At 50.2% G+C, this 15,477-nt stretch overlaps 1 protein-coding gene across 1 annotated transcript in view; it reads left to right on the top strand.

Moving 5' to 3' along the window:
• Positions 1–8,050: 8,050 nt before the first annotated feature.
• SEC14L6 (SEC14 like lipid binding 6) overlaps positions 8,051–15,477 on the top strand; it is a 29,681-nt gene continuing 22,254 nt past the window's right edge. Inside the window, 2 exon segments of the mRNA XM_015150022.3 lie at positions 8,051–8,170; positions 13,888–13,963. Of these exon segments, the coding sequence (XP_015005508.3) occupies positions 8,051–8,170; positions 13,888–13,963 (196 nt within the window).

The following is a 15,477-nucleotide window of genomic DNA, read 5'->3' on the forward strand; positions in this document are numbered from 1 at the left end:
GAAGGGGTTTGCCTGAGGTCATGTCACAGGACATATCAGACCAGGGACTCAAACCATCTCCCAGGGACCCCAAACCCTTCACATCTCCAGTGCCTGTCTCTCCCCTCCTCCACCCTCCCCCTCCATTGCTACTGGTCCCTGGCTTCTAGCCTGCCTCACCCTGTCTCTACCTGCCCCTCCCGCTTCTACCCTCCCATCCCAGGCCGCCTTCCACACCTGCCTGTACTCTGCCCCGACAAAAGCCCTGGGCTTCCCCGCTCCACTGTGAGATTCCATTCAATTAATCAAAAAAAAAAATTGGTATCCACTAAATCCCTGTTATGTACCCCAGCCCCGAGCTGCTCTGAGCATACAGCAGTCAGCAAGCTAGCCAACTTGTTATTAGTGCCTGCCTGTAATCCCAGCACTTTGGGAGGTTGGGGTGGGTGTATCGAGTGAGCCCAGGAGTTACACCAGGCTCAGCTACATGGTAAAATCCTGTCTCTACAAAAACAAACAAAAATCACCACCAAGAAAAAACAAGTTGGTCAATCCCTCCTGGGGCTCATATCCAGAGGGGAAGATGGCCGTCAGAAACCAATGCAGGCTGGGTGTGACTGACTAGGATGTGGACACACCCAGTTCTAGCCACTCGCCTCATTCAGTGAGGCGAGGGAGAGAAAGTCCTGGGGCACAGGACTTCAGTCTTCCAGCTAGCAGCTGGCATCCAGGCCTGAATGGCAGAAGCCACAGTCAGGTGACTCTTCTTAATTTTTTTTTTTGAGACAGGATCTCACTGTGTTGTCCAGGCTGGTCTCAAACTCCTGGGCTCAAGTGATCCTCCTGCCTCAGCCTCCCCTGAATAGCTGGAGGAGAATACCACTATGCCTGGCTTCAAGTGACTCTTTATTGGAGACCTGTTTGTGTCAGGTTCCAAGCCGGATGCTTGCATACCTTAGCCAAATATCCCAGCTTTTAGACTAAAACTCAGAGAAGTTAAGTGACCTACCCAAAGTCACACAACAAGTTAGTGCCAGAGTCAGAATTCAAGCCCATACCAGTCAGCTATTAACCTCTCACTGGGCTTGGGTTATTGCCTATAGGAGTGAGCTTCTAGCCTGAGTAGAGTGGGGAGGAGTTAAGGTGACCAACTGTCCCAGTTTTCTGGAACTATCCTGGTTTTAGCATTGAAACTCCTATTTTCCAGGAAACCCCTCTGTCCCAGGCAATCAGGACAGTCCGTCACCCTGAGAGAGGTTTGACCCCACCAATCCCTTAGAGCCACTGCCTGCACCTTCATAATGTTCTTTGTGGCAAGAAATAATATTGTTTGCAGCACACCCATGAGACTGTTAATTCGTATGGAGAGAAATAAGGGAAAAAAACCCACTGACAGTAGCTAAGACTATTCACAGGAAAAGATGTTACAGATCCCAAATTCATGAGATAATTGCTCCCACCTTTGGTTTTTTATAGAGATGAGTGGTCTCCAACTCCTGGCCTCAAGCATTCCTTCTCTCTTACCCTCCCAGAGTGTTGGGAATACATGTATGAGCCACCATGCCTGGCCTTCCTCACTTTTATTAATCAAAGATAAATGTAACTTAGTGTGCAATATAATATTCTGAGTTTAAGGAATTCCATAGTAATCATATCTCCTCGGGCCCCTAAAGGCCTAGAAATGCCAGGAATAATTTTATTTATTTATTTATTTATTTTGAGATAGAGTCTCACTCTGTTGCTCAGGCTGGAGTTCAGTGGCATGATCTTGGCTCACTGCAGCCTCAAACTCCTGGGCTCAAGTGATCCTCCTGCCACAGCCTCCCAAGTAGCTAGGACTACAGGCACTCGCCACCACAATTGGCTAATTTTTTCCTTTTCGTAGAAATGGGGTCTTGCTATGTTGCCCAGGCCGATCTCAAACTCCTCGCTTCACACTATCCTCCTGCCTTGGCCTCCCAAAATGCTGGGGTTATAAGCATGAGCCACTCCACCCAGCCTATTGCATGATTTATTTTTATTATTGTCACCAGTATTTAGAGGCCCTTAAGAATCCAAGGAGAACAAACCTGTCAGACAGCAGGTGTCAGGAATATAAATTACTGCATTGGAATTTACAATCCGCTTGCTTTGTTCTAATAGCATTGTTACAGTTATTAACTCTTTTATTAACAAAATTTATATTTTATTTTTATTTGTTTTATTTATTTATTTTTTACATGGAGTCTTGCTCTGTCATCCAGGCTGGAGTGCAGTTGTGCATTCTCAGCTCACTGCAACCTCAGTCTGCCGGGTTCAAGCAATTCTCCTGCCTTAGCCTCCTAAGTAGCTGGGATTGCAGGCATGAGCCAGCATACCAGGCTAATTTTTGTATTTTTAGTAGAGATGGAGTTTTGCCATGTTGGGCAGGCTGGTCTCAAACTCCTGGCCTCAAGCAATCCACCCGCCTCAGCCTCCCAAAGTGCTGAGATTACAGGTGTGAGCCACTGCACCCAGCCAACATAATTTATATTTTAATAAGTGATGATGGGTACTGAGCCCTACGTCCAGCCCTGTGCAATGTGGAAACATGGGCGATCCCTTTTGCTCCCCCAAGGAAGTGACTGAGATGCAAAGAAGCTGCGCAACCAGCCTCTGCCAGGGTCACAGAGCAAGGCAGCCACTGAGGCAGGATGCAAACCCAGGCAGGTCTGACATCAAGACCGGGGCTCCAGGGCTCCAGACCTGCGGCACCATTCTGAGTTGGCCATCTCAGCCTCAGGACTGATGGACAGTACACCCTGAAAAAGTATGGGGTCTACAAAGGGCTTTGCTGTCAGCCCTGACTCCTGGCTGGGTTTGGCTGGGGGAATCTACGGTTACCCAGTATCCACTGACCTGATGTGTGAAAGCCAGAGCAGGGGTCAGGGCTGTCCCCTGTAAGAAAGTCAGTGGAACCACCTGTTCCTTTTTGTTGTGGATTGAACTGTATCCCTCAAAAAGATATGATGAAGCCCTCACCCCCTGCTCCTGTGAATGTGACTTTATTTGAAAATACGTCACTTGAGGCCAGGAGTTTGAGACCAGCCTGGGCAATAAAGTGAGACCACCACCCCACAATTCTCTACAAAAAATAGAAAATAAAACTAGCCAGGCATGGTGGCGCACACCTGTAGTCCCAGCTACTCTGGAGGCTGAGGTGGGAGGGTTGCTGGAACCCAGGAGTTTAAGGCTGCAGTGAGCCAGGATCACACCACTGCACTCCAACCTGGGCAACAGAGTGGGGCTTTGTCTCTTAACAAAAAAAAAAAAAAAAAAAAAAAGGATATTTGCAGATGTAATCAAGTTAAAATAATGTCATTCAGTGGGCCCTAATCAATTCTGGCTGGTGGCCTTATAAGTAGAAATGGGACAGGCGTGGTGACTCACACCTGTATTCCCAGCACTTTGGGAGCCCAAAGCGGGCAGATCACTTAAGATCAGGAATTTGAGACCAGGTTGACCAATATGGCAAAACCCTGTCTCTACTAAAAAATACAAAAATTAGCTAGGTGTGGTGGTGCACACCTGTAGTCCCAGCTTCTTGGGAGACTGAGGCACGAGAATCACTTGAATCTGGGAGGCGGAGGTTGCAGTGAGCCAAGACTGTGCCATTGAACTCCAGCCTGGGTGACAGTGAGACCCTGTCTCAAAAAAAAAAAAAAAAAAAAACCGCCAAGAAGTGGAAATGCCATGTGAGGACAGAAGCACAGGACAAATGCCATGTCACAACAGGCAGGGATTGGAGTGAAGCAACTGCAAGCCAAGGAGCGTCAAGGATTGAGGCCACCACCAGAAGTTAGGAATAGGAAAGGGAAAGTTCTACCCAGAGTCTCAGAGGAAACCCAGCTCCGCCAATCCCTTGATTTCAGTCATCATTTCCTGTTATTTTAAGCCACCCAGCAGTTTGTGGCATTTTGTTATGGCAGCCCCAGGAAATTAACAGACTCTATGCCGCACCTCTGTGCTAGGTCCAGCCTCTCCACCTTGCCTAGATCCCCACCTAGCTTCTCTCCAGCAAGCTCACCCTTTCTTTTCTTTTTCTCTTTCTTTCTTTCCTTCTCTTTCTTTCTCTTTCTTTCTTTCTTTTTCTCTTTCTTTCTCTTTCCTTCTTTTTCTTTCTTTTCTTTCTTTTCCTTCCTTCCTTTCTTTTTTCTTTCTCTTTTTCTTTTTTCTTTCTCTCTCTTTTCTTCTTTCTTTCTCTCTTTTCTTCTTTCTTTCTCTCTTTTCTTCTTTCTTTCTTTCTTTCTTTCTTTCTTTCTTTCTTTCTTTCTTTCTTTCTCTCTCTCTCTCTCTCTCTCTCTGTCTCTCCCCCCCCCCTCCCTCCCTTCCTCCCTCTCTCTCTCTCTCTCTCTCTTTTCTTTTCTTTCATTTTTTTTTGAGACGGAATCTCACTCTGTTGCCCAGGCTGGAGTGCAAAGGTGCAACCTTAGCTCACTGCAACCTCCACCTCCCAGGTTCAAGCAATTCTCATGCCTCAGCCTCCCGAGTAGCTGGGATTATAGGCACACCACCATGCCCAGATAATTTTTTGTATTTTTAGTAGAGACAGGGTTTTGCCATGTTGCCCAGGTCTCGAACTCCTGAACTCAGGCAGTCCCCCACCTTGGCCTCCCAAAGTGTTAGGATTACAGGTGTGAGCCATCACACCTGGCCCATGCTCACCCTTTCAAGCCAGCCACCCTGCACCTGAAGCCCCAGGCTCACATGTGCTCCAATCCTACCATGGTCCTCGCCACCTTGGGGAGAAGCCATGTTCCTGTTGTCCGCCTCTGTGGTCTTGCACATACTCTTCCGTCTACCGCAAGGCTCCCTTCCCTTTGGAGGCCTAACTTTGTTCTGTGTTTTCAAAACAAGCTCTGCCGCCTTCTCCACCAGGCATTCTTCCCTGACACCCAACCACCAGCCTAGCATAGGGCCTGGGGCTCCCACAGCCTCCTGTTATTCCCTATCGGGGCTCTGCCCACTCAGGATGCAACTGTTGATTTGCTCGTCTTGTGAGCCCCCTGGAGTGGGCTCCTTTAGGACAGGGACCAGGACGCATTGGCACAATTGGCCTCCAGGGCTAGGCCAGTGCCTGGCACACAGTAGGCTTTTAATAAATGTTGAAAGACAGAGGAACACAAGATTAAAAATAGAAGGGAAGGAAGACAAGCAGGGGGGAAGTGAGGTAGGGAAGGGAGAAGGAGGGAGGGCAGAGGGCCTTCCAGAGCCTACTTGTGACTGACAGGGGCCCCATTTCCCTGGCAAGGGGAGCACATTACCCAATGCAGGCATGCGCTGGAATGAGTTCACTGGGTGAAAACCCGTGCGACACTGGAATGGGGCACAAACCAGGTCGTTTTGACAGTGACAGGTAGAATCAGGGATCCTGGGTGATGCTTGCTCTGGGGCATCCCAGCTTCCATTGCTGGCCTATCTTTGGTGAATTTTTTTTTTTTTTTTGAGACAAAGTCTCGCTCTGTTGCTCGGGCTGGAGTGCAATGGTATGACCTCGGCTCACTGCAACCTCCGCCTCTCGAGTTAAAGTGCTTCTCCTTCAGCCTCCTAAGTAGCTTAGATTGCAGGCGTGCACCACCACACCTGGATAATTTTTGTATTTTTGGTGGAGATGGGGTTTCACCGTTTGGCCAGGCTGGTCTTGAACTCCCGACCTCAGGTGATCCACCCACCTTGACCTCCCAAAGTGCTGGGATTACAGGTGTGGTGAGCTTTTATTGAGCACCTACTGTGTACAATGCACCACAGTCGGTGCTGGACTGGGAGTGTACCATGATGAACCAGACCCTCAAGGAGCCCAAGAGTGAGACCTGTGACAGATCACAATCGCTGGAAGGATGGAAGATGACGGTGGGGTGTGGGATTTTAGGGGCCTGGGGATTTGCTTCCCAGCAGAAAAAAAAAAAAAAAGAAACACATCAGAAAGGACATCGCCAAAGAGAAGGCATTTGAAGTAGGCCTTGTGGGAGGCAGGGACTGAATACAAGGGTGTTGCAAGAAAGGCATTCCAGGGAGAGGGAACAGCAGAAGAAAAAGCTGGAAAGAGAATGGAGGGGAGGCAAGGGACCTGGGATAAGGGAGAAAGGAAGGGGAAATTAGCTCAGGAGGGACCCAAAAGGGCCTTGAGTCTAGGCGAAGGCATTTACAGTTTTTACTGAGGGTAATAAGGAGCCCAGGGAGGCTTTGGAGCAGAGGAGGGACATATTCAGAAGCCAGCTTGAAGAAGATGGGCCAAGGCTGGGTGCAATGGCTTACTCCTGTAATCCCAGCACTTTGGGAGGCTGAGGTGGGCAGATCTCTTGAGGTCAGGAGTTCAAGACCAGCCTGGCCAACAAGGTGAAACCCTGTCTCTACTAAAAGTACAAAAATTAGCCATGTGTGGTGGCATGTGCCTGTGATTCCAGTTACTCGGGAGGCTGAGACAGGAGAATAGCTTGAACCTGGGAAGAGGAGGTTGCAGTGAGCCACTGCTCTCCAGCTTAGGCGACAGAGCAAGACGACTCTGTCTCAAAAAAAAAAAAAAAGAAAAAAGAAAAGAAAACAAAGAAGATGGGCCAGAGGTGCTGGGAGCAGGGACCCAGGGGGAGGAGACGAGAGTAGGGGAGAGTTCCTGACTTTACCCCTCATGGCTCAAGCTCCAGCCTGAGGTGTGTTGGGTACTGGGGAGGCCCCACCCTGCAGAAGAGGCAGATCTGCTCATTACCCTCTTCCAGGGCTAAGGGGGACTCTCCTGGGACTTAGCAAGGCCACCTATGTGCATGCCTCTGCCAGGAGCCAGCCATGTGGGATACAATGTCCTGAGTAAGCACCAGGTCCAGATAGTCCTGATTGTCACTTACTCCATGGCTGCATGGCCCCAGGCATGCTGCTTCCCTCTTCCAGGCTCTGTCAGGTAGGGAGGAATAGTCTGGGGCTCAAGGAGCACATGAAGCCTTTGGACTAGAACTTGACATGGAGCCCAGCAAATGGTCTCTGATTAGAGGTGAAGCTGGTGATGCCTGCCTATATCACCTTAGCCTCACTACTCCCTAGCTGCAGAACCTGTGTTTCTCTGCCTAAGGATGCTCTCCAGCCTTCTGAATTGTGTGCACAGCAGGCCAGAAGTGCCAGCAGAATTGACAGCCCCTGGAGCAGCCCTCAACCGAAGACTGTCCCGAGTTGCTGTATAAATACCCCAGTTCCCTCCCCACTCAGGCAAGGAAACGCTGAAGGGGGGCGTTCCCTGCTGCCTCCCAGAAGTCCCCACTGAGATTGAATTCTTCTGTACTTCCTTGATAACCAGTCCTATACAGCTGCCTTCCGTTCTCTGTGTCATTTCCACACTTCCCTACTTGTCTTTCTCAGGACACATCTCTAATAAACTTGCACTGATCTTCTTGTCTCAGGGCAACCCAGACTACTACAAATACCTACTGTGTTCCAGGTCCCATGCACACCACGTGATCTCATGTGTCCTCATCTTGGGCTCTGGCTTTCTGTTTGTCCAGTGGGTGGTGGGGGCAGATGTAACGAGGAGTCCCTCCTCACCTCTCATCCTGGCTCCCAGGCCAGGTGTGGCCCAGCTCAGGATTGCATATCCACCTGTTTGGGTCTGGGCCTGGGAAGTCTCATCCTCAACCCTGAAGCCGTGTGCCCTAACAGCTGGGATGAATCATGGGCAGTTGCTCTGGACATGTCAGGTGGTAGACGAAGCCTGGGATGAAAGTGAAGGCATGATGACAGTGACTTCTGGGTCTCTGTTGGGGGTGAAAGATGACTTGTCCTGGCTCAAGGAGGCGTCTTAAGGGACCACAGGAGTAGAGGGTAGGGGATTGAGAGGCAGGATGAACTGCCACCCCCATGTGTGTGAAATCAGGTGGTGTCAATTTCAACATGCCCACATCAACGCTCCCAGGAAACATCGCTGTCCTGATTTTGCAAGTGAGGATGTGAACCCAGGGCAGGCTGAGTCCAGGGCCCTGTGCCTGAGGCACCTAGGAAGGAAACGAGCCCCACCAGTTGCCCTAAGGCTGACAGGAAGGAGTGGGATTTCTGGGCAGTGATAAATGTGGGCATGGCTGCCAGCTGGGCAAAAGGCAGGCCACCTGGAGGGAGCCACAGAGCGGAGCCTGGACCCACTCACGGGCAGCCCATCGCAGACCTGAGCCCATCGCAGGAGAAGTCGCTGGCCCAGGTGAGTAAAGGGAGAGACTCCTACACCAGCCTCAGTTTCTCCTTCTGCCATGGGGAAGGGCAGGACTCAAGGTCCCTGAGGTTCTTTTGAACTCTCCAGCTCTGGGTCTCTTCCCAACCATGAGGGACTTGGCAGCCGGAGGCTACACCAGCACTAGCCAATAGAAATACCACGCCACCATAAATGCAAGCCACATAGGTCATTTGAAATTTTCTTTCTTCTTTTTTTTTTTTTTTTTTTTTTTTTTGAGACAGAGTTTTGCTCTTGTTGCCCAGGTTGGAGTGCAATGGCACAATCTTGGCTCACTGCAACTTCTGCCTCCTGGGTTCAAGCAATTCTCCTGCCTCAGCCTCCCGAGTAGCTGGGATTACAGGCATCTGCTACCACGCCTGGCTAATTTTTGTATGTTAGTAGAGACAGGGTTTCACCACGTTGGTCAGGCTGGTCTGGAATTCCTGACCTCAGGTGATCCACCCACCTCAGCCTCCCAAAGTGCTGGGATTACAGGCATGAGCCACCGTGCCCGGCATTTTTGAAATTTTCTATTAGCTCCATTAAAGAACTAAAAAGAGGCTGGGCACCGTGGCTCATGCCTGTAATCTCAGCACTTTGGGAGGCTGAGGTGGGTGGATCATTTGAGGTCAGGGGTTCGAGACCAGCCTGGGCAACACAGTGACACCGTGTGGCAGGAGAATCGCTTGAACCCAGGAGATGGAGGTTGCAGTGGGCCAAGATTGTGCCACCGTGCTCCAACCTGGGAGACAGAGCAAGACTATGTCTCAAAAACAAAACAAAAAAACAAACAACAACAAACTAAAAGAAACAATTGAAATAAATTTTAATAACCTATTAACTTCAATATATAATCTAATCAATATAAAAACGATTGGCCTGGTGCGGTAGGTCAGGCCTATAATCCCCGCACTTTGAGGTGCGAGGATCAATGGAGCCCAGGAGTTCTGGTAACATAGCGAGAACACATCTTTACAAAAAATTAAAAAATTAGCAACATAGGCCGGGCGCGGTGGCTCAAGCCTGTAATCCCAGCACTTTGGGAGGCCGAGACAGGTGGATCACGAGGTCAGGAGATCGAGACCATCCTGGCTAACACGGTGAAACCCTGTCTCTACTAAAAAATACAAAAAACTAGTCGGGCCAGGTGGCGGGCGCCTGTAGTCCCAGCTACTCAGGAGGCTGAGGGAGGAGAATGGCGTAAACCTGGGAGGAGGAGCTTGCAGTGAGCTGAGATCCGGCCACTGCACTGCAGCCTGGGCGACAGAGCGAGTCTCTGTCTCAAAAAAAAAAAAAAAAAAAAAAAAAAAAATTAGCAACATAGAGCGACCCCATCTCTAACAACAACAACAACAACAACAAATAGCTGGTGTGGTGGCCCATGCCTGTAGTCCCAGCTACTTGGGAGGCTGAGGTGGGAGGATGGATTGAGCCTAGGAGGTTGAGACTGCAGTGAGCCATCATGGTGCCACTGCACTCCAGCCTGGGCAACAGAGCTAGACCCTGTTTCAAAAAAAAAAAAAGAGTGTTTTGAGGGGATACTGAGTCTTTGAAATCCTGTGTATTTTACACTCACAGCAGACCTCAGTTCAGACTAGCCACGTTTGAAGAATTTGTGTCTACCATACTGGACAGGGCTGGTGAAGGCTGCTGGCCTGCTGGGGAGGCTGCATTGGCAGGTCCCGTCTTCAGCTAGGAACTGGAGAAGGCAGGAACAGGGTGCATTTTCGTCTCTAGCCTGGGAGGAGTCCCTCCAAGGTCCTTAGGGTCTTTCCTTCGTGGTCGCAGACGGCAAGCGTGGGCTTCAGGAAGACTCAAACAGTTCCATGTGCATGGACGCAACGACGGGGCCTTGGAGGTCTCGATTCCTGCCATCACAGGGCTTTGCATCCGGTAGGTGGTGTACCCGGGGTGGACGGTGCCAGGAAGGGGTTCGTGGGGCAAAGAGGGACGGCGACCGCGCTCTGGAGTGGGCTTTCTGGTAGGGTCACGAGACCGATGGGGAGGGTCGCGGTGTGGGCGGGGCGGGGCGGGGCCTGGATCCAGGCTGGGGAAGGGATATGAGCCAGGCGTCCCCGCCCAACATCCTGCCCTTCCGCGCCCTGCCTTTCGGTGCCAAGAACAGGCACAGGTGCCAAGAACAGACGAAGTTTCTCCTGTGCCTGTTCTTGGTTTTCTTCCTCAAGGTAGTGTGTGTAAAGCTGTGTGTTGGTAACTTCACCCGTTTCCTTAGAAAATGGCTGAATGTGTTGCTGATGTATAACGATACCAGAAAATTTGTTTTTTGTCCATGAGAGTGAACAGGAAATTTATTTATTCATTTATTTAGAGATAGGGTCTCACTCTGTCACCTAGGCTGGAGTGGTGAGAACATGGCTCACTGCAGCCTCAAACTCCTGGGCTCAAACAACCCTCCCACCTCAGCCTCCTGAATAGCTGGGACTACAGCCAGGCACACCACACCCAGTTAATTTTTAATTTTTTTTTTTTCTTTTCTGAAATGGAATCTTGCTCTGTCACCCAGGCTGGAGTGCAGTGGTGTGATCTTGGCTCACTTCAGCCTCTGCCTACCAGGTTCAAGAGACTCTCTGCCTCAGACTCCTGAGTAGCTGGGATCACAGGCGTGTGCTACCATACCCAGCTAATTTTTGTATGTTTTGTAGAGACGGGGTTTTGCCATGATGGCCAGAGTGGTCTGGAACTCCTGGCCTCAAGTGACCCACCCGCCTCGGCTTCTCAAAGTATTGGTATTACAGGCATGAGCCACTCCACTCAGTCAGAAAAGTTTTTATTTCTCTCTCATGAAAAGCAATTAAACACCATTCATACTTTAACAACGCTGGGAAGGGAGTATGATTAAAATCTAGCTTAAGGATGATTGTGGCCTTTAAAAGTTGTGTTTCTTGGTATCCAAGATGATTAAAAAAATAAAATTTAAAAAATAACAATTTTTTAAAAGTTGTGTTTCTTGAATTGTATGAATCTTTTTAAAAGAAAACAAAGTATAAAGAAATAAAGCTAGCGGAAAAATCTTACAACTTGTTCAAGCATGAATTCATACGTGATTATATCCCCATAAAGCTGTTAGTTTTAATTTTAAAAAGTTCAAGTCATCGACTTTTTTTTTTTTTGAGATGTAGTCTTGCCCTGTTGCCGAGGCTGGAGTGCAGTGGTATGATCTCAGCTCACTGCAGACTCTGCTGTCTGGGTCCAAGCAATTCTTGTGCCTCAGCCTCCTGAGTAGCTGGGATTACAGGCGCCCACCACACCCAGCTAATTTTTGTATTTTTAGTAGATACGGGGTTTCACCGTGTTGGCCAGGCTGATCTGGAACTCCTGACCTCAAGTGATCTGCCTGCCTTGGCCTCCCAAAGTTCTGGGATTACAGGTATGAGCCACCGCACCCAGCCAATTGATTTTTTTTTTTTTTTTTTTTTTGAGACAGGGTCTTGATTTATTGCCCAGGCTGAAGTGCAGTGACATGATCTCAGCTCACTGCAATCTTTGCCTCCTGGGCTCAAGCAATTCTCCCACCATAGCCTCTCAAGTAGCTGGGACTACAGGCGTGCACCACCACGCCTGGCTAATGTATTTTTTGTAGTAATGAGATTTCACCTTGATGCCCAGGGTGGTCTTGTAGCAGGACTAGCCACAGACAAAACTCCTCAGACACCAGATTAAAGAAGGAAGAGGTTTTTTATTCGGCCGGGAGTGTCGGCAGACTCGCGTCTTAAGAGCCGAGCTCCCCGAGAAAGAAATACTTGGCCTTTTTAAAGGCTTACAACTTTAAGGAGTCCACGGCAAAGGGTTGTGATAAATCGAGCAAGTGTGGGAAACGTGACTGGGGGCTACATGCATCAGCTAACAGAACAGAAAGTTTTACAATGCTTTTTTTTATACAGTGTCTGGAATTTACAGATAACACAAGTAGTTTAGGCCAGGGGTTGATGTTATTATTATTACTTTGTTTAACTCCTAGGACTGGGTGGTGGTGACAAGGTTGTCTGGCTATTTATCTTACTTCTGTTTCTCTCTCTCTTTTCTCCTGTCTTTGAACTAGGCAAGGTGGGGGGAGGAGGGCAGCAGGAATAGTAGTTGTCTCCTCCCTTAGTCTCAAACTCCTGAGCTCAAGCAATCCACCTGCCTTGGTTGGCCAAAGTGCTGGGATTACAGGCATGAGCCACCTCACCTGGCCAAGTAATTGATCTTAATGCCCATGAGTTCAAAATACAATACTCAAAAAAGGAAAAAAGGAACAAAAACGAGGGGCAGTGTTCGGCATCAGGAAAAGGACATTCTGCTTAGACCTGGGATAACCCTCTTAAAAGACAATTGAAGTCAGAAATTGAAAGAAAAAATTGCTCATGTTGGCTAAGAAGTCCCTTCACCATTTCCAGCCTGACTTTCCTCACTTAGGGAATTGGTATAATGGCAGCATCATGTCAGGATTCATTTAATGCTTAGCCGAGGGCCAAACACTCATATTCCTGTAGACAAAGGTTATCAGTCCATTTTGGGTGGGGGGTCAGGGAAAGTCCTTTGAGGGTCCATTTGGGGTCCAATGAGAATAAGACCCAGAGAGGGCGGAATGACTCAGGCAAGGCCACAGTGGGACCTGCTGACTCTTTGTCCAGTGCTCTTTTCCTTACCACATTCATCAGTGTTGGAGGCTGGCTTTAGCCTACAGTCAATGACATCCACCCAGGAACGGACCCTCAGCTCTCAGACCCTGCAGGGTGGGCCCAGGGTCAGCTGAACTATCCCAACCAACTCCCAGGCCAGGTCAAGCCACCCCTCACTCGGGCCTGGCTAACGGGTTTCAAACCGTGTCTTTACAGTGAAGCCTTCTAAGTCACAGTCCATCATTTCAACCCTAACCTATCAGGTACACAGCTCAGCCCTGCTTAAGTGTGGGAGGGAACCGTCAAAGACAAAATTGACACAAATTCAGTTTAAAGATCTCAATTATCTTTATTGCAATTCTAGAATCAGGCAACCAGTTCTGCCACTCGCTGGCTGTGTGACACTAGGCAAGTTGCTCAACCTCTCTGAGCCTCATACTCTGTGCAGTTTATGCTCCCACCTGACCTGGCCTGAAGACTTCCTAAGGATGAAGATTAGCACCCTAAAGAGGGCCCCTCCCTGCCCCCACATCCCTGAGTCAGGCTTGTAAACCTTCTCTGTGTTTAACCCACGTTTAATTCTCTCTGATGTTCAGTGTGGTAGGTTTTTGTTTGTTTGTTTGTTTGTTTGTTTTTTTGAGACGAAGTCTCGCTCTTGTGCCCCAGGCTGGAGTGCAGTGGTGCGCTGCAACCTCCACCTCCTGGGTTCAAGCGATTCTCCTGCCTCAGCCTCCCAAGTAGCTGGGATTACAGGCGCCCGCCACCACGCCCGGCTAATTTTTGTATTTTTAGTACAGATGGGGTGTTTCACCATGTTGGCCAGGCTGGTCTCGAACTTCTGACCTCAGGTGATCCTCCCGCCTGTGCCTCCCAAAGCGAGCCACAGCGCCTGGCCTGTAGTTGGTTCTATCATCCCATTTCCAAGACGGAGAATACAAACTGTTACGGCTTGACCCAGGCCCTGATCCTCCCAGCCCGAGTGGGCCCTCTTCACTCAGACATCCCCTTCCTCAAGCACAGTTGAGACCTGCAGGACTGAGGGTGGTTGACCTCTGACCCAGGTCTCTCCCTCTCTGTCCTCAGTTTCGGGAGAACATCCAAGATGTGCTATCTGCCTTGCCCAATCCTGATGACTACTTCCTCCTGCGCTGGCTCCGAGGTAAGGATAGAGCGTGGGGTCTGGGGTAGCGTCAACAGCATGAAAGAGGAGTGTATTAGGTATCTATTGAGTGTATCAAATTACTCCAAAATATAGCCATTTAAAACAACTGCAAACATTTATTCTCTCATGATTTCTGTGGCCAGGAATTATGGAAAGGCTTAGTGGGGTGGTTCTGACTCAGGGTCTCTCATGAGGATGCAGTAAAGATACCCATCAGGGATGCAGTCATCTGAAGGTTTGGGGCAGGAGGATCTGCTTCCAAGATGTCGAACGTAGCTGACAAGTCTGTGCTGGCTGTTGGCAGGAGGCTGCAGGAGGCTTCAGTTCTTCCTCACAGGGGCCGCTTGAGGATCCTTACAAGGCAGTTGGCTTCCCGCTGAGAGGTAACAATGTGCTAGCAGCCCTCACTCTCAGCGCCTCCTCGGCCTCGGCATCCACTCTGGCGGTGCTTGAGGAGACCTTCAGCCCACCACGGCACCGTGGGAGTCCCTCTCTGGGCTGGCTGAGGCCGCAGCCGCCTCCCTCTGCTTGCGGGGAGGTGTGGAGGGAGAGGCGCTCGCGGGCCAGTGCGAGTTCCGGCAGGCGCGGACGCGGGCTCGGCAGGCCCAGCACATGAAGCGGCCGGCCGGCGCCGCCGGCCCAGGGCAGTGAGCCAGCAGCTGCGGAGGTTGCGCCGGGTCCCCCAGCAGTGCGGGCCTGCAGACGCTGCACTCAAATTCTCGCCGGGTTTAAGTGCGGGCCAGCCGGCGCTGCACTCAAAGTGGCGCTGCACTCAAATTCTCGCCAGGTTTAGCTGCCTCCCCGCGGGGCAGGGCTCGGGACCTGCAGCCCGCCATGTCTGAGCTCCCCCGCTGCAGTGGGCTCCCGCGCGGCCTGCGCCTCCCCGACGGGCGCCGCCCCCTGCTCCGTGGCTCCCGGTCCCATCGACCGCCCAAGGGCTGAGAAGTGCAGGCGCGGCCCGGGACTGGCGGGTAGCTCCGCCTGCAGCACCGGTGCAGGATCCACTGGGTGAAGTCAGCTGGGTTCCTGAGCCGGATGGGGACTTGGAGAACTTTTATCTAGCTAGAGGATCGTAAATACACCAATCAGCACTCTGTGTCTAGCTAACTCTGTGTCTAGCTAACCTAGTGGAGACTTGGAGAACTTTCTGTCTAGCACTGTGTCTAGCTCAAGGATTGTAAACACACCAATCAACGCTCTGTCAAAACGGACCTATCAGCTCTCTGTAAAATGGACTAATCAGCAGGATGTGGGTGGGGTCAGATAAGGGAATAAAAGCAGGCTGTTTTCCCCCCCAACCCAGCCAACAACAGCAACCTACTTGGGTGTTTTTCCTGCACTGTGGAAGTTTTGTTCTTTGGCTCTTTGCAGTAAATCTTGTTGCTGCTCACTCTCTGGGTTCACACTGTCTTTATGAGCTGTAACACTCACCTCAAAGGTCTGCAGCTTCACTCCCGAAGCTAACAAGACCACAAACCCACCAGGACCAATGAACAACTCCAGATGCGCTG

Source organism: Macaca mulatta, chromosome 10, assembly GCF_049350105.2.
Source record: "Macaca mulatta isolate MMU2019108-1 chromosome 10, T2T-MMU8v2.0, whole genome shotgun sequence".
Taxonomy (NCBI): Eukaryota; Metazoa; Chordata; class Mammalia; order Primates; family Cercopithecidae; genus Macaca; species Macaca mulatta.